Raw genomic sequence first — 19,723 nt, 5'->3', positions numbered from 1 at the left:
ATCGCCGTGATGTCGTATGCGGTGCTGTAGTTTGTCCAGGACGCTTTGAGTGAGAGTGACATAGGAAAACGAACTGTCTCATCAGTGATTCAATAGTACTGTAGAATCATCCAATGTTCATGTTGATCAAGAGGACAGAACGACCTGGCGCAGTGCAGTGGCTGTCAAACGCACGTGACATGAACCATCCCCGTTTCGACCTAGGCTTGACACGTCGGGGAAGGAAGTCGCGAAGCTCGTCGCAAGGCATGCATATCACCAAACCGCCGAATTGCCTTTCGCTTCAGGACTCTCACCCAAATCTCTCCTTCGATAGTCTGCGCCCAGCTTCGACTCCCACGAACACTGCGCTAGGCCTACAACGCGCCTTCACTCTACAATGGCACGCGGCCGGCCGTCTCGAGCTGCAGCTCGTCGCAGCACGCCTGCGCGTAGCGCAACACCGCAACAAGACAGTGACGTAGACATGGATGACGTCGTAGAATTGCGCGCAGAGTCCCTCAAAGCGGAAGAAGAGGAGGAGGATGCCGAGTCTATAGCACAAGAGAACGATGAGGAAGAAGTTGCCTCGGAGCGCTCGCCGTCGCCAGCAATCGTGCAACAGTTCCCGCGTAAGAAGCGGCTTGGACGGCCACCTAAGAACAGGCCTCCAGACTGGAACCAGGACCCCGAGAATGTCTCAGAGGGCGGCACACCTATCAAGCGCAAGCGAGGGCGGCCAGCTGGCGGCGGTCGAGGACGCCCGCCAAAGGGTGGACCGTCGCATACAACGCGCGTGCCGATTGACAAGGAGGGCAATATGATGGACGTCATCAACGATGAGGTCAATCTGCCCGAAGACGAAGAAGGCGAGAAGAAAGTCGACAGGATGGGCAACCTCCAGGGCGGCCGAGACTACCGTGTGCGCATCTTCACGATCAAGGGCAGAGGAGATCGGCAATACATGCTTTCTACTGAGCCCGCGCGTTGCTGTGGTTTCAGGGATAGTTATCTGTTCTTCACCAAGCACATGCAACTCTACAAGATCATCATCGACGACGTCGAGAAGCGCGACCTCATCGACCGCGAAATCATCCCACACTCGTACAAGGGTCGTGCAATCGGTGTCGTCACCGCACGCTCAGTCTTTCGAGAGTTCGGCGCCCGCATCATCATCGGCGGCAAGCGCGTCATCGACGACTACTACGTGACTGCTGCGCGCGAACGAGGCGACGTTGAAGGCGAGCTCGCAGACCCGAACGATCGTCTCCCTGCACCCGGCGAGCCATACAACAAGAACCAGTACGTCGCATGGCACGGTGCGAGTAGCGTCTACCACACCGGCGTTCCCAGCGTACCGACGGCCAGCGGCAAGCCTGTGCCCGGGAAGCGGAAGGTCAACATCACGTCTGCGAACTGGCAGTTCGAGCACGGTCGGGCCGCGAGGTATGTCTTCAGCCCTCTACTGCCGTTGTGAACGATATGCTAACATACGACAGCCGCTTTAACACCTCCCTCTCCGCCCTGCGCCGTGCAAATCTAGCCAACGGCGTCTACGATCCCCACACAAACCTCATGTGCTACCCCAAAACCACACAACCTACGCATGCCCGCTGGGAACGCGTGTCCGCAGCAGAAACAGACGTGCCGCCCATTGTCGCACGCAAGTACCTCATCGTTGATAAGATATTCCAGCAACCGCCTTTCGCGGGTTTGGGTATCCCCGGTCCTGATGCTGATTACGTTGACGTCGGCACCAACGGCTTGCCCAACCTCGCTGATGAGGATCTGGCGGAGATGAAGCCCGAGGAGAGCGAAGTCTTTGAGCAAATGAAGAATGAGGAGAGGGAGTGGAGAAGTCAATGGAGTGGGGAGACGACAGATGGTGCAAGGAGCAAGCCACGAATTGGGTTCGTCGGGGTTCCGGTCTAGAGGATGGGGTAGTGAACAGGAACAATAACGCGTTGTTGCTTGTGAAAGACGACATGATACCTTAGGTCAGTGGTGGGATGAAGATAGGCCGAGTGCTCAGACCGGGCAGAGGCTTCGTTGTTGCTTCGTGAGGACATCGAGGAACGCTATACTAAATGATACCACTGCCTTGAGCAGGTCAGACACAGGGTATAGCTCGATATATCAGATGCCATTCATCGTGCTTTCCCTTTATCTAGATAGCTATTAGACCCCTCCTCTACTCCCGCCCTCCTGCGAAGCAACAGTTGCTATAGAAGGATGTTGCGGTGTATACAACCTTTGGGACCCGAGGGTCAGAAAGGCCGACCGTTTTGTATCGCGGCCCCGCAGCGATACAAAACATCCGCGCCCCGTCACTTCTTTCCTCTTCACTTGCGCCCGCTACTTATCAAAAGATATTTGACGACTTCCTATGTTCCAGCAAAGTTCCCGTGTTCTCTGTTCTCCCCATGTTCTTTCTTGGTGTAGAATCTGTGCAATCACCAGACAGCAGTGTTGCGAATGTTCAATTGTAGAAATAGCGTACCGATACGCCATTAATTCCTTTGATCTGTCCATCTTCCTCCATTCTTGCTCCGCAGTCGCCCGCTCTTCCCCACTACATCAAAGTTACTGTCTGGTGCACTCATGTGCTGAAAAAAACGTGCGTGACGCGCCATGTACCTGTCTGAGTAGAAGCCTTTTGCAGGAATTGGGATTTGATACGACACGACTCAAGTGGTTTCGGAACGGCCTATTCGAACCACGACAGTAATGTGAAAGAAAGTTGGGAATCTTCATCACTGCCGCGTGTCTGTGCCACCAAATCTACAGGTCCCACCCAAAGTTGCTGTATGAAGTGTCACTTGGTCTGAGACTGTTCTCTTCGTCAAAGAGTTAAATGTGAGTATCGAATAGAACACAACTTCTTCATGGGATCCAAAAGCACCGGCAAGACCTCGAACGGTCTGTCCAAAGCTTCTCCCGCACGGCCTCGTGTATGAAAATCGTTCGACGCTGCAATCATGACCTGTCTGAATAGCCCCAACCGTGATGTTCACAATTCTAAATGATACTCTCTTCTACAGATCAAAATTGTCCACTTCGTCCTCGCTCGTGGTGAAATCTACCAAAAGATCACCAGATACTGCTGGCGAGTCTAGAATGCCATCAGCCGCCTTCATGCCCTCTCCGGCAGTCAGTATTCTGTCATTCCATGTCTGAAGATCACGGCTAAAGAATTCATGTTCTGCCCCAAGGTCCATTCTACTCGACTCCATGTCTTTTAAAAACCACAGCTGGTAGGCTCATGGTCTGTCTGAATCGCTCCAGAAGAAAGAAGACGGGTTCTTGCGCTACGGACTGGGTATAGTGACACCTAAAGTTGCAGTTGTTTGCATGAACTTATACTGTTGAGTTCTATAAAAAGTACAAGAGATGGTGAAGGCTTTTGTCCCATGTTTCTCTGTCCTGCCATGTCTTTTTAAGAGAAAGCAAAAGATGCTTCACGTTTCTAATCACGGCTAGCGCGTTGAGATTTACTTTGTAAACGAGGCTGAAGGCTACCATCTCCAGTGAGAATTATAGAGTTTGAAGAAGTTCGACGCTCAAGAGAGAAATATATAACCAATACTTCAATTCGAATTCAAACTTCAAAAGAGGAGAGCATATGAACTTTTCCCGATGTAATTCGTAATCTACTTGGTATGCACTAACAGATCATCTCCACAATCCACATCTCATGTCGAATCATCATGCCATTGCATTACCACAGGCCGCCAAAAAGCCAGCGAACCCGATCAAACGCCACCCATGAAAACCTAAACAGCATCCTAAGCCTGGATGGCGCGCCCCAAAGCACCGCCCGTGAACTGCTGATTTCTGCCTCCCCTTGGTCCGCCACCGCCTCCACGACCACCGCGTCCTCCACGACCGCCACCGCGTCCGCCGCGACCGCCTTGTCGCTCGAAGGCGTGGGCTGTGCCTTGTGTCCTCTGCTCGAGCGTCTTCTCGTTCGACTCGATGAGGCCAGATGCCTTGTCCGAGAGGCTGAGAGCCAGGGTCTGGAGGCGGGACAGCTCGACGCCCTTGCGGAAGATGACGGCGCTGTTGACCTGGTCGAGGGCAGCAGCGAGCTCCTCGTGAGAAATCATCTTGCTGACGACAGCGCTGATCTTGCGCTCGCTCAGCTCGAACATCTCAGCCAGGGTGGAGATGGCGAGTGTGTCGTAGTACGGCGCGTATGTGAAGAGGTAAGTCCTCAGACCCTCCTCCTGGATCTGCGCGGACAGCATGTCCTTGATCTGCTCTGCGTTGGCCATGAGCTCCCAGATCTTGATGCTGTTGATGAACTCGGCGGCCTTCTTCCACTCGCCAGCGGACAACGCCTTCGAGGCCTGCATGACGTGGTCGCGAGTGTTCTCCGGAGGACCGGTGAAGATCTGGCGCTCATGGTATTCTAAGAGACGGCGGTAGGTCTTGCTGATGACGCGCTTCCTGAGATCGGGCGACGAGCCAAGCTGTGCGAGGAGAGGGATCTCGAGCAACATAGAGCAGGTCAGGTAGACACACTCGAGCAGCTCGAGGTTGATGTGGAGATGGAAAGGCAGCTGGCGCTGACGCTCGAGACGTTCTTGCTCAGGCGAGATTTGCGAGTAGCGCTGCATCTGAAGACCCTGTGCGAGAAGCTCCTTCTGCCTGTTGCTGCCGCAGATCTCCTGCAGCGAAGTCTGGGCCTCGTAGACAAGACCAGCACGGAATGCGCAGAGACCAACTTGTACGAGCGAGCGGTTGAAGAGGATCTGGGTGTTGACATCAAAGTTGCTGATAGTCTCCTGCAAGTGAGACATGAGCATCATGTCGCGAGCCTGGTAGTACTGGTCGTGCAGAGCCAGGAAGTAGATCTGGCAAAGCATTGCCCTTGCGCGGATGATACCCTCACTGTGTCTGAAGAGGTATGTGCAGAGTGTCTGGACGAGGGAGGATGTGTCGTTGGTGGAGGAGCGGGGAGTGGTTGTGGAGTCGAGGTTGGACGGGATCGCCTCCCAAGTCTTGGACTCGAGAATCTGGACAACGGCTGAGGGCTGGTACTATTAGTTAGGAACATAACGGAAATGTGATAATGTATGCATACCTTGAAGTAGACGTGCTCCAATCGGCGCATGACCACGCGGTTAGCCGACTCTTGGGGAAGCTCAAGGTCCTCCTTCTTCTGCAGGCTCTCAACGTAGATCATTGTGCGCACAAGCTGAGCATACAGCGCACTCTCGTCTGTGAGGCGCTCGACGTACTCGGCTGTGTGGGGGTCGATGTGCTGAAGGGAGCGGGTGAGCTCATCGTCGAGCCTCTCGACGAAAGACACAACGCTGCCGGGGATCTTGAAGATCTGACCCTCTTCGATGACGGGTGTCTTCTCGTCGTCCTCCCACTCCTCAGCGTTCTCAATGACGACAATCTCGTTGCTGTCTTCGAGGATCTGGAGAAGCTTGCCGAACTCCTGGTCGGCCCTAGAAACTGTCAGCAGGGGGCACCCTTTCCCACGTATATTGGCGTAACTCACAACTTCCACTGCTCCTGGTGCATGTGGCTAGCGGTACCGGATGTCAAATCGAAGCGAGTGGAGATCAGTGTCAGGAGAACGCGGACTCTCTGGTAGTCGTTGACCGCGACATCGAACAGCTTCTCCATTGTGCGGATCTGCTCGAGCTTGTCTGTGTTCTTGCGTCCACGCTGCTCGACGATCGACCGCAGCTGCTTGAGGATACCCTCTGCAGTGTACTGGACGGCCTTGCCGCCGGCGCCAACGGTAACGAAGCCATCGTCGCCAGCGTCAATGATGGTCTCGGTGCCGAGCTGGGCGATCTTGCTCTTGTCCTTCTTCTTCTTCTCTTTGGGTGCCTGCTCGACAACCTCCTGCTCCTTCATGAACTCCTCCTTGTTCTCTCTGTACAGGTCGATGTCCCTCTGGTAGTCGCGGTTGTGCTTCTTGACCTTCTGGCGCATGGCGTTAAAACCACGCTGGTTGGGGGCGGTCATCTTCTTCGGGGTAACCTTTTGCTTCTCGTGGGTCTCCTGGACGGTGGTCTCGAGGTCGGCGATGGCCTGGATGTACATCTTGGGAACCTTGCCATCGTTCTGCTTGATCAGGGTGGGCACCAGGCGGTTCACCTTGTCGAACTCTGTATGTCCGCAATGTTAGCATTGTTCGCTGTACCCCGCCACTGTCTTCTGCCGCAACGCGGGTTTGCTGCCTCTCCTACATTCTCTCGGGGTGCACGTACGGTCTGAGATGACGGCCCAGTCGTTGATCCTCTGCGCATTCTCGATCTGCCTGATGACGGCCTCAAGTTCGTCGAAGCGCTTGTCCTTGGCGCTCTTCAGCACCTTGTTCGCGTCCTCATCATCGCTCTCGCTGTCGCTGCTGACGTCCTTCAAGAAACGGGCGGCACCGGTCTCGGATCCGGACGACGAATCGGAGTCGTCAGAGTCGTCGTCAGAGTCCATTTCGGAGTCTTCCTGTTCAGATTCCTCATCGTTGGAGTAGAGCTCCTCCTCGCTGGACTCGTCCGAGGAGCTGTCGCTGGCGGCGAAAAAGCGCGACATGGCTGCTGTACTCGAGAGTAGAGATTGCCGGAGGTTCGAGGGGTATAGGTGGCGGGCGCCGTGGGTTGTGTGTTGGGGCAGGTCACGTCCTCGACTCACCAAATCGCTGTTGCCAAGACTGCGGCCACAGTCAAAATTGTGTGGGCGGGGCATCAGAATGGACCCACTTATATCTACAGCGTCCGCAAACGACGCCTGATATTATTCACTGCATCACACCAGGGAACGATGCCAATATAACTCTTATTCGACTTGTGCATTTTTGAAACAGGGTGTTGGTTGGGCAGGCACTACCTGCGCTCAACATCGCAGTTGCAAATTTATACGAATGCAGTAAAAGTACATATGCCGCCAGCAGGCCATCCGCCGCCCCCTCGCTGCGTGCAACTATGAAAGACAATGAAGGGTTCTGCGATGTCTCGATAACGTACTGTACCGAGATACAAGACTCATACCGCCGTGTATCATCCAACAACTTGTCAGCTTACCATCCTCTGGCGAGGCCACCCTAGGCTATTGAGTCAATCTAGCTTGCCTAGTCATGTGTGCTGCCTGCCTCATAATACCACTACCAAGAGCAATTTCTGTTGTGCGGAATCATACTTAAATGTCTGTACACCGCCGTGGAGTCGATGAAGGGGCAGTGGAAACGAGACGTGGGCACCAGTCACACAAGATGACAAATTGAACTTGCAAGTACGACCTCGTCGACGTATCGATATAGTGTGTTTTGCCCCGTTGAATTGATTCCGAGACCAAGTGATGCTGGAGTCTGCAGGATCGTCATCTGCATCGCTTGCTGGCTGCCGTTTCGATGCTAGTCTGGTAAAGGTAAGATGTTCATCCTAAAGTTTTTCCCGTCATTGCCAGTGGGGCTGTTGCATGAAGCCCTCCTCTAGTGTCCGGTCTTCGAGATTGCGAACAAAGTTATGGTTCCGTTGTGAGTTGCCTGCGCGAGAGCCTCTCCGCCTCGCGCTGCTGGCACTTTCTGGAGCACCTTCAGGAGGCGGTGGGTAGTAGGCAGGCGATGGCTGTAACCGGACTGGTGCATTTGGATCCAAGTGACTCATCACTCTTTGCAGGGCTGGTGGAATACCAGATGGGTTGGCCTGTTGCTGGTCCATGGTAGATGCCCGTTGCCGCCCAGCCCGCGTAGTGGCTTGAGCATACAGGTTCTGCGGTTGAGTGTACTGCCGAGGCTGTTGTGGTTGCATTGCAGGCATCTGCTGTCCGTACGGTGCTGCCTGCGCAGGGTAAGGTGGAGGTGCACCTTGGTGGTTTGGCGCGTACATGTTGTTATACGGGTTGGGCTGTGCGTGAGGGTTCTGTGCAGCGTACTGGTTCATCTGTATGTTTGCATACGCCGCATTTTGGGCTGCTTGAGCCTGTTGTGCGGCAAGAGCCTGTTGTTGCTGCTGAGCACGCTGCTTGGCCATACCCTCGAATCGCTGCTGCTCTTGTACACCAGGGGCTGGAGAGCGACTCGAGCTAGATTTCAGGGTCATCGGTGGCACGAAGGGGCCGGTGAACTTTGCTTGCGTGATGAACGGATGCAGCTTCGCTTGAGCTGGCGTCCATCGTTCGAGAGGATTGAGATTGAGCAGTCCTTGTGCGAAATCGATGAAAGCGGCTCGGTTAGCCATTTCTACAGATTGTTAGCATTCGCAAGGGTGACGTCGAATTTCTTTCGTACCTCGCTCGATCTCATTGGGCTTCATGTTTTTCCTCGGCATGGGGTAGTTCCTAATGATGTCCGGCAGCGTTGTCGCCGAGAAGTACTTCTTGCTGGGCTGCTCCTTTGTTCCATGCTCCCTCGAGTATTGCTCCATGGACTTGAGTCGGTAGTTCTTACGTCCGTACTCATCTTGACTCTTCTCAAAAAACTCGCCAGACTGCTTGCCCATCTCCAGCATCCATTGTGGTGCAAGTCCAAGCATCTCTGTGATCCTGGAGACCTGGTTGTACTCGGAAGATCCCGGGAATAGGGGCAGACCAAGGAATAACTCCACCACGATGCAGCCCAATGACCACATATCAATCGCTGCTGAGTATGGTAGACCTAACAGCACTTCAGGTGATCGGTAGAATCGTGACTGGATATACGTGTACACCGTCTGTCGCTCGTCGCATGCGGAACCGAAATCGATGATCTTGATGATAGGACTCTCGAGGCTATTCCCAGTCAGTCCTGCAGGACATGCTCATGAGTTCAAGACCTACTTCTTCAAGAGGATATTTTCCGGTTTCAAGTCGCAATGTATCAATTTCGCTTTGCCGAGCAGAGCAAGACCGTTAATCAACTGCTGTGCAAAGACACGTACTAGCGTTGTCGACAGTCCACGGAACTGATTCTGCTTGATCAGCTCGTACAGATTGACGCTCAGCAATTCGAACACGAGACACAGATGTTGCCTGTGAATGAACGTGTCTTTCAGTCTCAACAGGTGGTGGTCGTCGTTCTTGTCCATTTGCTTGTTCAGCTGGAACACTATTAGCATGGTGCATGTTGTAGTGTGCCTCGTCGCAACATACCAAGTCAAGCACCGAAACCTCCATCATACTCTGGTTGAAGTACGCCGTTCTGTTCTTGATGACCTTCACAGCGACAACCTCCTGGGTCTTCAAGTTCTGACATTTGACGACCTGACCAAACGTTCCTTGGCCCAGCACGTCAAGAATAAGGTACCGGTTCTTGTGCCCGGACTCTTCAGATCCCAATATATCGTTGACGTAGAGGATGTAGTCGCTGTCCTCGTTGTCGTACCCATCGTTCTTGACTCCCTTGCTGGGCTTTGTGAGGACTCGACGCGGGTTGCGGGTGGCCTGGTAGTTAAAGCCAGTGTTACACAGCTTGTAGGTCGTAGGCAGGTGGCATGTCAGCGCTTGGAGAGGCTGTTTGGGCACATTGTCAGTACGAGACCTTCACTAACCCGACACCCAACTCACGCTGATAAATCCACCCTCTGGGTTAGCACGACGGAACGGAGGTTGCGCGTTGATTTTGGGCTTCAAGTCGGCTGTGTTGGCGCACTTCTCGAACTGCGGCACGGGCCCACGCCCTATCGAGGGCAATTGCGGGGGATTGGGGTTCGTCAATGTCCGTGGTGACCTTTGGTCTCTGTTGTAGACAGCGTTCAGTTGCGCGGTCGCAGACTGTGGGTAAAAGCTCTCGGGGCTCATGTTGGACTGGATGGGCGGCAGCTGGGGTGCATTCGGCCGTGATGCTACACAATTGCTCATTAGCGTCCCGGCGCTTACAACAGGACTTGGCATGTTGAGCGCAACGTACATGGAGGAGAGTAGTAGCTGTTCGGCGGCGACATGTACGGGTTGTTGCGCGTGGGACTCCCTCGATTGCTGTTGCTTTGGGCCTGCGGGGTGAAGCTCGTATAGTTCTGACCACCGTGCTGCGTGCCGCCGGGATAGGGCGATGTAGGCGACATGTTCATGGGCGAGTATCTGCGTGCTGCGGCGCTCTCTTCCTGCTGCAGGAACTGCTGTGACTGGCGGTGCTGGTGGTTTGGCCGTTGTGTGTTGTACTTGGGCTTGTAGGGGTCGGCATCCTCCATCTTCACGTCGCCGTCGTTGTCGTTGAAGCCAGGACCGCGGCTGCTTGGCTGGCTCGGTGATTGCAGCGCAATGGTGCTGGAGCGAGAGGGCGCAGAGGGCGATGCGTACGGGTTCTGCTTAAGTTGCGCGGACGCACTGGCGTCTCGTTGCGTATGTTGCGAGGGGGCCGTCCCATGTGGAGCATACCGCGCCTGGCGGCTGGCATCCGGCGCTTCGGAGTAGGCAGTCCACTGCTGATCCATGTCGCAGGGCGAGTGCGTGTCGAAAGGGTATAGGTGGTGCGAGTAGGGTCGCAAGAGGCAGCCGCTTCAGCTGTGACGCAGTCAATTCGACCGTTGCATGCCGAATTGCAGTGCTGTGTCGCGGTACCAGACAACTCCTGTGAGGGGCACTGCGCTGCAGCGCGGACCGCAGATGATGACAACACCGGCGGGCGAGCACGAATGCGCGCAGGCGTGCAGCGGTGGGATTCGACACGGGCCTGGCTGGCTATCTGGCGATGCGTGCACGTCCAGATCTCTCAGCGGGGGCTGTTGACGTGCGAGCCACGGGGAATGCTGGGTGCGGACGCAGCTTCACGCGATTGCAGCAGCAAGGGGCGGGCAAGACAGACGCTGCAGCAGATGGCGAGCGAGATTTGCAGGAGGACAGGGAACGGTGCAAAAGGATAGGCTTTGGGTCAGCGTGGAGGTTGGGTTCGTGAACTTTGGACACTGGGCTGCGCTTTCGTGTGATTGGGCCTAGTCACATTGACGCAGCTCTCTCCACATCGACGCAACCCTGCGCCCGTTTCATGCTCACGGCACTCATATCATGCTTCAATTTGCTATGCTAAGACTCGATATTTGGCTTTGCAATTGGTAATGGTAGCCTCATCCGGTTGCTCTTGCCGTCTGCTGAGAGCTTGTTTTGGGCTGGTTGCGTGGGCTTCGAGCCGTTTTTTCCAGTTGGGTCGTTGTCTAGGCGCAGACGGGGAAAGAGCGACGCAGCTGCGAAATGAGGGTCCCTTCTCGACGTGTTGCACCACCCTGGATTTCAAAGAGAATTTCAGAGATGATTCTGTGCCCACTGCAGTAAGTCTATTGGCGAAGCTGCGAAAGATACGAGAGCAATGACGTGTGAGTGCATGGCTGCAGTTCCAGCAAACCAGGTCCTGGCGTCAGTTCACAGGGTCTGGATGCCTGATGCACAGAAGTGGGTGAAGAATGGGTGAGAAATGTTCCTTACAGATATCGCAATCGCTACAAACACGCTGCCAGCTACAAACGACAGACAAATGTCTACTCAGAAAGGAAGTGCGCCAAAGACGCCAGGAATCCAAAGGTGTTCAGAAGGGTGGCTTAGAGCTTTGGAGCCTGGAACCCGCCAAGGACATCAGTGTTGTCCCACTTGGGTGCCTTCTCGAAGATAGCCCTGACCATCTCTCCACCACGGCTTGCAAGAACAGAAAGAAGGGTATCGCTCAACTGCGCAATGTTAGCATCTGGACGGAAACACTGTAGGGTTAAGAATAGCACTTACACCGTGCGTCGTCTCACAACAACCCTGCAGCCAGACACCAGCATCTTTGCTGACTGCCTTGTTCTCAAAGTTCACCCTGTAATCCCTCTGCACCGTCCACTTCGCATCTCTCAGATCGCCGCCAGGCATGAGATGTCTAGCGTCCTTCAGCAGTGTCTCGTGCAGGTTCCTCAGATACCCGGTAGCAACGAACACCGCATCAACATCGAGAATCTGCTTCTCCTCGCCTGCGCCAGGCACCTCACTGAAGTACAGCGGGCTCTGGTCGCGAACGTGCAAGCGGATTCCGTCCTTAATAATGGGGCTATCTTCGACGGCCGTGACCCTGCGGTAGGGCAGGATGTTGTGTGGCCATTGCTCCTCGGCTTCGCGCGAATTACCGTACCTAATGCGTTGTAGATAGAGGGTCTCGTAGATATGTTCAAGGAGGTTGATGCGTACGACGCCATAGTTTGTGCCCTTGTCTTCGGTGAGGGTTTGGGCGCGGAGGGTGGGGTCGCGGTTGTATGTAACTTCGGTGCGCGAGGGGTTAAAGATTTCATTAACGCTGGAGGAGTTTAGCCATGAACGTGACAGCGAGTGATTGATGGTGAGAAGACGTACAATGGTGAGTCGTCACTGGGTCGCAGCGCTCCGCCCTTGATCAGTAGGCGTGTCTCGGAGTTAGGATAGTTTGCGTGCAGGAAGTCAAAGATCTCTGCTGCGCTCTGGCCGTTGCCGACGACTGCGACCTTGTAGGGTGCTTGGTGGTCCTTGAGAATCTGCTTGGAGATGTAGGAGAACTTCGAGGAGTGAACAACCTTGGGGTGGTCCTGGGGGAACGGTGCGGTGATGTTTGGTCTTCCACCTGCAGCGATGACTACGTGCTTTGTTCTCCGTGTCTCGATCTTGTTTGTTACGTGGTTCTTGGAAACGACCTCGAAGGTGGTAATCTCGCCACTGGCGGACTTCAGAGGGTTGACCTTGATAACCTCCTGAGAGTACGAAACGACCTCCTCAAACCAGCTTGCACACCACTTCATGTAGTCTTCGTACTCGACACGTGCGGGGAGGAAAGTGTTCAAGTTGGCGAACTCGACCAGGCGGTTCTTCTGGTGCAGGTAGTTGATGAATGTGAACTCGCTACGTGGATTCCTCATGGTTGCCATGTCCTTCATGAATGTGATCTGCATCTTTGCGCCAGGCAAAAGCATGCCTGCATGCCATGCGAACTGCGACTGCTTCTCCAGGAACGCAACCTTTGGTGGCCGGCTCTGCAGACCTTCGACGTCTTGAAGCGAAGGATCCGTTCCTTCGAGCGCATCGTGGATCGCAACACCGATGGCCAGAGATGCAGGTCCAAAGCCTACGCAGATCAAATCGTGCAGCTCATCTTCCGGGGTATATCGCAGGTTCGATCGGTTCTCAAATGCGGGAAAGTCGCTCTCCTCCAGACCATTTGTGAACCCAGCGAAAGCTCTCTGTGCAGCTGGTGTCGGATTGCCAGACGAGCTGGTAGGGAACTCAGCGTGGGGGCTCATTATGGGTAAATGCAGGGCTCAAAAGATCAGACGCTCTGGTCAAATGTTAGTGTATCGTTCGCAACACCGCAAATTCCTGTCAGGGAACAAAAGAAGCCAGAATCTGCTGCGAAAATGCACCCCTTCGTTGCAAACAATATACATCTCCATCGACATGCGCCGGCGTAGTAATAAGTCAAAGGGAACTGGCTAGTAGCTCTGCAGAGTGGTCTGCCGGCATGCTCGAATGTCAAATGACGTCTTACACTACATTTGGGGAAGGCGCACGAAAGGAACATGTGAAATACTCACCCACAACAACAGATTCTGATAGGGGAAGGAAGCAGCAACTTTCTGTACAACGGAGAGACTGACAGCTCGTGGAACGTACTGTTACTAAGTTATTAGAAAAAAGTCAACGACATCCACTATTTCTGTTCCTGCACCAAGAAGACACCAAGCTCCGCTCCTGCGCCTGAGGAACCCATGTCGATGGAGGGACCTGCAACGCTCGTGAGAGGATGGTTCGATGCCCACTCGTAATTAGAACCTTGCGGCCCGTCCAAGATGGCGTATGCCATCCACTATTGCGACTCGAGAGCAGGCATTAAGGCTCCGAGTAAGGATCGTCCATCTAATCAGATTCTTCAAGCCGGATCTGATAAGAACGCCGGAGTGAGAACTGCAGAAAGCGGCTTGACGCTGGTGTGGTCGGTCATAGTGCAGGCAGAATTTTCTGAGAGTCCCCGCAACGCTTACCCTGAATTGCCTGGACTGTTGCGCCGGTTGCTGCGTCAGCCGTGGGATGACGGGCACATGGCAGCTTGGCGGGGAAGTTATCTGATTCGCTTCATCTAATCTGATGAAATCTCTGCGCAGCTTGAGCCGGAAATCGGAGTGGGCTCGGGCTTTCTGCACGCCTCAACGCCAAAACCTACGTATGCAGGGTTCTGCCGGGCTTGACTACGAGTTCGGTTATTGTGCCGCAACCGCAGATCCCTTACACATACATCATCCTAGCTGACGATGATACAGGCTGTGACGAGAGAGGCGTTAGTGTATGTTGCTCGCCGTAGTTGTTCTGGTACTCCTCATAGTGTGACTTTGCGATTTGACATTTCCATCGGGTTGAAGCGGGTTGATGATACGTCCCAAGGCAAGTTGTGCGCGAGCACACTGTTGGTAGTTTGCTTTTGTGTATAATCGAAAACTTTGTACAGTAATATGGGGCGTAATATCGCAAGTATGGTGTACAAGACGTCCGATTTGCTGGACCAAGCACTCTATGCGGAAGGAGCAGAAGGTCGCAGAGGTATACAGACCAAAAGAAATGGCGGTATGGTCGGCTAATAGTACAACAATGTATGAGGACGGTAGGAAAATACGAATGGCGAATGCTGTAAATGGAAATCAGTCCAGCTCCTGTGCTGCCACCATGCCAGCGTATATGCCCCCCTCTGAGACAAGCTCGTCATGTCGACCCTGTTCTACTATCCTCCCAGCATCGAAGACGAAGATCTTATCTGCGTGTTGTACACTCGCGAGTCTGTGGGCTATCATGATAGTCGTGCGTCCTTTTGATGCAGCCGCTATTGTTCTTCGGATCTCTCTCTCAGTGTTCGCGTCAAGCTGAGATGTTGCTTCGTCAAGTAGAAGTATCTCTGGGTCTCTCAACAGAGCACGCGCGATAGCCAGCCTCTGTCGCTGACCACCGGACAGCTTAGAGCCATGAGCACCAACTTCGGTGTTATAGCCTTCTGGCAGACTCATGATGAAGTCGTGGAGTTCGCACTTCTTCGCGACGGCTACGATGGCCTCGTCGCTGATCTCTGCATCAGGCCGCCTGCCGAGTCCGATGTTGAACTTGACGCTTCCCGGGAACAAGTCGGGCTCCTGCTCTACTAATGCCAAACGGGCTCGATGGTGTTGCACAGACTCGTTGCGTATGTCCCGCCCATCCAGGTAGACTTGGCCGGCTGTAGGGTCGAAAAATCTCTCGATGAGATGGACGGTGCTCGACTTTCCGGCACCAGATCTCCCGACGAACGCTGCGTACTCCCCATGTCTGATCTGGAACGAGACGTTATTCAAAACGGGAACATCTGGTCGGGTCTCATAGTGCAGGCTGACCCCACGGAACTCAAGCTCTCCTCGCACACCAAATGTTCCATAGCTGGCTGACGGTCCAGACAGCAAAGAATCTGTGTTTACATTGGTACCATCAGGTGGTCTTTGTGCAGGCTTGTCGTCCGTAAGGATCGTAGGTCGTTCGTCGTGCAGCGCAAACACACTCTGGGCAGCCGTTTTGGCTCGAGTCACTTCCGGCGCCAGACTGAACAGCTGACCAGCAGCCTGAGCAGAGAAGAGCAGTGCAGGTAGTACGATGAAGAAGTCCCTTTGACTGTAGTTGCCATTCCGCACTTGCTTAGAGCCCCTGATTGATGCGTCAGCAGACAACTCGATCTTGTGGACAATCACGATACTTACCACCAATATGCCAGAGAGTATACATAATACGTCACTGATAGCGAGAATGCAAGCAGAACATTGCCGAAGAGAGCAAACCTCAAGTGCTCCTCATATGGCCCGCGAATAGCCTCACGATACAAGTCGAGAAAATGGTCCTCAAGACCAAAGGCTGCGACGATTTGCATGGAAGCAGTTGCTTCAGAGGCCAGCGTTGCTGCATCATTGTAGGCATTCTGGTGTTTCTCTTCTGCCAAAGCCAGGATGCGAAGACGAACGAAGCCTGCGAAGATCATGATGGGCACAGCTGCAAGGAGAACGATAGCGATCTTCCAGGCTACGACGTGGGCCAAGATTGTTCCTCCAACCACCGAAGTTGTGATCGAGAAGATCGTTCCCAAAATAACACCAGAAAGCCCACTGATGGAACCACTGTCCATGTTGAGTTTGGACATCAGTGCGTGATGTGAGTGCCCAGGTTTCGAGAACCAGGAGATGTCTTGCTTCAGTATCGTACGGAACGAGATGTCTCGTACACGAAGAACAAGGTTCTCCGACACCAGCCCGAAAGCTGTACCGCCGGCTCCATGAGAGATCAGTGCAACCAAGGACAACAGAAAGAACAACATGCAGAAGAAGGAGATCGTCGAGGCCAACTCGCCAGTCTTGGAGGTATCATTGAGAAGCTCCACAAGGGTGCCAAAAATGAAGGCTTCCCCAATAGTAACGCCTCCACTTATAATAGATGCAGCCAGACCAAGAACGATCGCTGGTATCTCGTATCGACTCAAAGCTAAGCATCTGCGTATGAGCTCGAACGCGTTTTTGTTCGGTTTCTCCGCTGGCACTGTAGTAGCCTCGGATGACGGATCGTTAGTGGCTGTGCCAGTATGATTGTTCTCTTTCTGTGGGAACCGAGGACTGGAATAGACTGAGGAGGCAACAGATGCATGGCCTTTCTTCTCGAACTGCTGGGCTTGGATGAGCTCAGCATAGATGCCGTTCGCTTTTATCAAGTTTTCGTGTTGGCCATCTTCGGTTACGACACCGTCTTTCAACACCACAATACGGTCAGCATCTCTGACAGTGGCGAGCCTATGCGCTATGATGATTGTTGTCCGACCAGCTGTGGCTGAAGAACGTCTCAGGTTCTCCAACACAATCGCCTCGCTCGTCGCGTCCATAGCACTGGTGAACTCATCGAGAAGCAGTACTGAAGGTCGACCCACAAGTGCCCTGGCCAACGTGATGCGTTGTTTCTGTCCTCCAGAAAGCTGCGAATGGGGGCCTGAGCCAATCTTTGTGTGCATACCGTCGGGGAGGCGATCCAGGAACTCGCAGTGGGCTTCATTGGCTGCAGCTACGCACCTGGCAAACGCTTCATCCTCAGGAATGTCTTCGCCCTGTGGTAGTCCATGTTTGATGTTGTCATAGATGGTTCCAGTGAAGAGAACGGGGTTCTGCGTAACGAGAGCAACATGTGATCGTAGACTGCGAACGTTGAATGACTTGATATCCTCATCGCCGATGGTGACTGTGCCAAAAGTTGGGTCATAGAGCCGGAGGAGTAACGAGGTAATCGTAGACTTTCCTGACCCGGATGAGCCAACGAGACCTGTGACCTTCCCTGGCGCAATACTCAGATCGACTGCGTCCAGAATTTTGACAGTTGGCCTAGCTGGATAGACAAATGAGACCGCAGAGAATTTGATGTCTTTGGCGAAGTGAGACTTGCTGGCCTGTTGTCCTTCGACGTTATATACGTCAATGTCTGACAATGGATGGTCAAGAATTTCGTGAACAGCTTGTCCCGCAGCCGCTGCCATTGCGAAAGTCTGAATGAAGGGCCCAAATCTCCCCACGACAAAGGAAGCGTCCAGAATGAGGAATACGACAGCGTATATGGTTCCAGCTTCAGCACTACCGTTACGAAGATGGTCACCGTACCAAAACGCTAACGCATTCGCGGCGTACGCGACAAAGTAGACAGATCCAAGCATCACAGCTCCAGCTGTACTCTTTTTTATGCCAGCTCGCAACGCAGCTCGAAGATGATGAACATGCTCCTCGCTCAGCTTCTCTTGAAGCCCAAATGCCTGCACAATCTGCACCGCTCGAATAGCGCTTTCGGCTAGAGAAGCAGCCTTCTCTGTGTAGGCTGAGGCTTGCTTGGTGAACTTAGCAACGTATTTCGTGCCGAATATGACAACGCAGGCCATTGAGGGAATGACGGTGACGAACCTTTAAGCAGTATTAGCTTAGCCTCAATATTGAACGGAAGAACTTGGGATGGTCCACTTACATAACGCCTGTGAGCCTAGCATTCAGTGTGAAACCAACAAAGAATGCGGCAACGAAGTATGAGATCGAGGCTAGGAACAAGCCCACTTTTTCAGAAGTACCAAGTTGAATGGTCTGAGTCTTTTCCGTCAGGATACTCGTCATATCGGGCGAAGCAGTGTCGAAGTAGGTCATGTCCATCCCAAGTGCGCGATGCAAGAGCTGCTCTCGTGTTTTGCGAGACACCCGTTCACCGATTACCGCCCACGCCACGGCCCAGCCCCATGTAACGACGAAATAGGCCGCTGCGACTATCATGAGATATCCCAGTAGCGTTTTTAGTTCATCTTCAGGCGGAGGAAAGTTGTTGATGATCCTGCCGAGGATAACACCTATGAATGGAATTGGCAAACCCGCAAGAAATGCCAAAATGACTCCCAATGCGAGTATAAATCTTGAACCAAAATCGTCCAATGGTCTGTAAAGCGCAAAATATGAGGTTTTGAAGGGATTCAAACCTAGGATTTGACGAATAAACTTATGACGTATGGCGGTAATGTCCATCCAGGCCTCCGGTTGCACTGCTCCCAACGAGGGTTCGGCGTGTCTGTCCCATTGCACACTACGGCGCACGGAAGCTCGACCGTCAATATTGAAGTCATCAGAGTCGGATTCGCTGAGAAGAGGATCGCCGGCTCCATCTTCATCTGCAGATACTGGTACGCGAAAAGCCTCGGAGCTCTCTCGGGAATGAGGCATGTTTGTTAGCTGTTCATCAACGAATGGCGGGCATCCAAACGCCAGGTGTTACGAGCGCGGAGCCATATAGATAGTTGAATCGCGAATGAAGGCGAACGTTGGGAGGGATTTCGCAATCATGGACGGCAAAAGCTCATGACTTGCCAGCGCTTGGCCCGTGTGTGCCTGACTAATCTTTGCGCGTCGTTCACATAATAACATCGAAAAGAAAAGTAATTTTGCGACCAGAGAGCTCACAGCAGTCCAAAATCCTTTCTATATGCCAGGAAATTGCTTCTCAATTGTTACTTACTGCGAGGTTCTGTGGAGCGCAGGACGAAGTCACAGGTCTGGCTCACACAAGTCAACGAATGTTGAAATTCGATCACATTAAAGTTATCAGATCCTGCATAACGGGCCGATTGTGCATACGTGCATTATCAGATGGAAAGATCCATGGATGAACAGCGGTGACTCGGCACCTCCTCTAGATTCGTATCCTCCCCCTCAGGCGTAAGCTTCCTCTTCTCACCCCCAGCGAGGCTTGCTCCGAAACCGGCTTGAGCCCCGATTCTTCAACAAACGTCCAAGACACGTCTGCAGCGTGACAAACAGATTCTGTGGCGTGGGGCGACAGCATGATGCACTGGAAGAGTAGGGAAAGGCGCTGGCACGTCATTGGAGGCCTGCTCATCCACCTGCCATTTCGCCCACCATCTTGAGCACGAGCTAACGACCAGCTGTGGATCTTGTCGCGTTCCGTCGCATTTTCCTTCCTCGATTTTTCGTCGCTTGGTCGCTTCCTTTGCCTCATCCGCTAGTAAAGTGCTGCCTGCCGTTTCTGCTGATTTCGTCTTATCAGATCCGTAAACCCATCAAGATATATGACGCCGCTATGCTCACCAACAACACACAGAGTACAGCACAGCAAACAAAGCGCTGAGGCTCCAACGAACCTTCAAACCACCTTGCAAGCTGAGCAGCTTGTGTTTGCGGCTTGAACCCCACTTGCCGGACGCTGCCCGATGCTACGCTCACCAGGCTCTGCTGTTCTCCTACTTTGGGCACGTCGGCTCTCCTTGCATATCCAGCGAACTGCACGGCCCGTAGGCAAG

General features: G+C 53.5%; 6 protein-coding genes across 6 annotated transcripts; 2 read left to right on the top strand and 4 right to left on the bottom strand.

The window, feature by feature from the left end:
* Positions 1 to 270: 270 nt before the first annotated feature.
* BU25DRAFT_406969 (nuclear localization protein) lies at positions 271 to 2,283 on the top strand. The gene is made up of 2 exons (XM_033705414.1): positions 271 to 1,425; positions 1,479 to 2,283. The coding sequence occupies exons 1-2, from the start codon at positions 467 to 469 to the stop codon at positions 1,909 to 1,911; spliced, it is 1,392 nt and encodes a 463-aa protein (XP_033566629.1). The 5' UTR covers positions 271 to 466; the 3' UTR covers positions 1,912 to 2,283.
* A 1,332-nt stretch (positions 2,284 to 3,615) lies between these two features.
* On the bottom strand, positions 3,616 to 6,649 carry BU25DRAFT_359456 (eukaryotic translation initiation factor 3 subunit C). The gene is made up of 4 exons (XM_033703640.1): positions 6,213 to 6,649; positions 5,492 to 6,110; positions 5,066 to 5,438; positions 3,616 to 5,015 (listed from the first exon to the last, which is right to left on the bottom strand). Exons 1-4 carry the CDS (start codon positions 6,532 to 6,534, stop codon positions 3,765 to 3,767), a joined length of 2,565 nt encoding a protein of 854 aa, XP_033566628.1. The 5' UTR covers positions 6,535 to 6,649; the 3' UTR covers positions 3,616 to 3,764.
* Positions 6,650 to 7,394: 745 nt separating this feature from the next.
* On the bottom strand, positions 7,395 to 10,346 carry BU25DRAFT_428289 (kinase-like protein; the record flags this gene model as incomplete). Its single annotated transcript, XM_033708500.1, has 6 exons — positions 7,395 to 8,179; positions 8,228 to 8,706; positions 8,755 to 9,014; positions 9,067 to 9,426; positions 9,481 to 9,905; positions 9,935 to 10,346. The coding sequence occupies 6 exons, from the start codon at positions 10,344 to 10,346 to the stop codon at positions 7,395 to 7,397; spliced, it is 2,721 nt and encodes a 906-aa protein (XP_033566627.1).
* Positions 10,347 to 10,857: 511 nt separating this feature from the next.
* Positions 10,858 to 11,570, top strand: BU25DRAFT_406965 (uncharacterized protein). Its single transcript, XM_033705413.1, has one exon. It carries the CDS (start codon positions 10,968 to 10,970, stop codon positions 11,217 to 11,219), a length of 252 nt encoding a protein of 83 aa, XP_033566626.1. The 5' UTR covers positions 10,858 to 10,967; the 3' UTR covers positions 11,220 to 11,570.
* Positions 11,388 to 13,497, bottom strand: BU25DRAFT_406964 (L-ornithine 5-monooxygenase (L-ornithine N(5)-oxygenase)). Its single transcript, XM_033705412.1, has 4 exons — positions 13,437 to 13,497; positions 12,229 to 13,180; positions 11,626 to 12,172; positions 11,388 to 11,570 (listed from the first exon to the last, which is right to left on the bottom strand). The coding sequence occupies exons 2-4, from the start codon at positions 13,143 to 13,145 to the stop codon at positions 11,445 to 11,447; spliced, it is 1,590 nt and encodes a 529-aa protein (XP_033566625.1). The 5' UTR covers positions 13,146 to 13,180; positions 13,437 to 13,497; the 3' UTR covers positions 11,388 to 11,444.
* An 810-nt stretch (positions 13,498 to 14,307) lies between these two features.
* Positions 14,308 to 18,869, bottom strand: BU25DRAFT_406962 (leptomycin B resistance protein pmd1). Its single transcript, XM_033705411.1, has 3 exons — positions 17,893 to 18,869; positions 15,612 to 17,831; positions 14,308 to 15,558 (listed from the first exon to the last, which is right to left on the bottom strand). The coding sequence occupies exons 1-3, from the start codon at positions 18,627 to 18,629 to the stop codon at positions 14,535 to 14,537; spliced, it is 3,981 nt and encodes a 1,326-aa protein (XP_033566624.1). The 5' UTR covers positions 18,630 to 18,869; the 3' UTR covers positions 14,308 to 14,534.
* Positions 18,870 to 19,723: the final 854 nt, after the last annotated feature.

The sequence above is a fragment of the Macroventuria anomochaeta genome (genome assembly GCF_010093625.1).
Source record: "Macroventuria anomochaeta strain CBS 525.71 unplaced genomic scaffold BU25scaffold_3, whole genome shotgun sequence".
In the NCBI taxonomy this organism is placed as follows: domain Eukaryota; kingdom Fungi; phylum Ascomycota; class Dothideomycetes; order Pleosporales; family Didymellaceae; genus Macroventuria; species Macroventuria anomochaeta.
This window is presented reverse-complemented; position numbering and strand designations above follow the sequence as displayed.

Coding starts and splice junctions, on each gene's coding strand:
- BU25DRAFT_406969 (XM_033705414.1), top strand. CDS start 467: ATGGATGACGTCGTAGAATTGCGCGCAGAGTCCCTCAAAGCGGAAGAA. Junction 1,426..1,478: donor GAGCACGGTCGGGCCGCGAG/GTATGTCTTCAG, acceptor AACATACGACAG/CCGCTTTAACACCTCCCTCT.
- BU25DRAFT_359456 (XM_033703640.1), bottom strand. CDS start 6,534: ATGTCGCGCTTTTTCGCCGCCAGCGACAGCTCCTCGGACGAGTCCAGC. Junction 6,111..6,212: donor CTGGGCCGTCATCTCAGACC/GTACGTGCACCC, acceptor GCGGACATACAG/AGTTCGACAAGGTGAACCGC. Junction 5,439..5,491: donor CACCAGGAGCAGTGGAAGTT/GTGAGTTACGCC, acceptor GACAGTTTCTAG/GGCCGACCAGGAGTTCGGCA.
- BU25DRAFT_406965 (XM_033705413.1), top strand. CDS start 10,968: ATGGTAGCCTCATCCGGTTGCTCTTGCCGTCTGCTGAGAGCTTGTTTT.
- BU25DRAFT_406964 (XM_033705412.1), bottom strand. CDS start 13,145: ATGAGCCCCCACGCTGAGTTCCCTACCAGCTCGTCTGGCAATCCGACA. Junction 12,173..12,228: donor CCCAGTGACGACTCACCATT/GTACGTCTTCTC, acceptor AAACTCCTCCAG/CGTTAATGAAATCTTTAACC. Junction 11,571..11,625: donor GTTGTGAGACGACGCACGGT/GTAAGTGCTATT, acceptor AACATTGCGCAG/TTGAGCGATACCCTTCTTTC.
- BU25DRAFT_406962 (XM_033705411.1), bottom strand. CDS start 18,629: ATGCCTCATTCCCGAGAGAGCTCCGAGGCTTTTCGCGTACCAGTATCT. Junction 17,832..17,892: donor GCTAGGCTCACAGGCGTTAT/GTAAGTGGACCA, acceptor TACTGCTTAAAG/GTTCGTCACCGTCATTCCCT. Junction 15,559..15,611: donor TACTCTCTGGCATATTGGTG/GTAAGTATCGTG, acceptor CGCATCAATCAG/GGGCTCTAAGCAAGTGCGGA.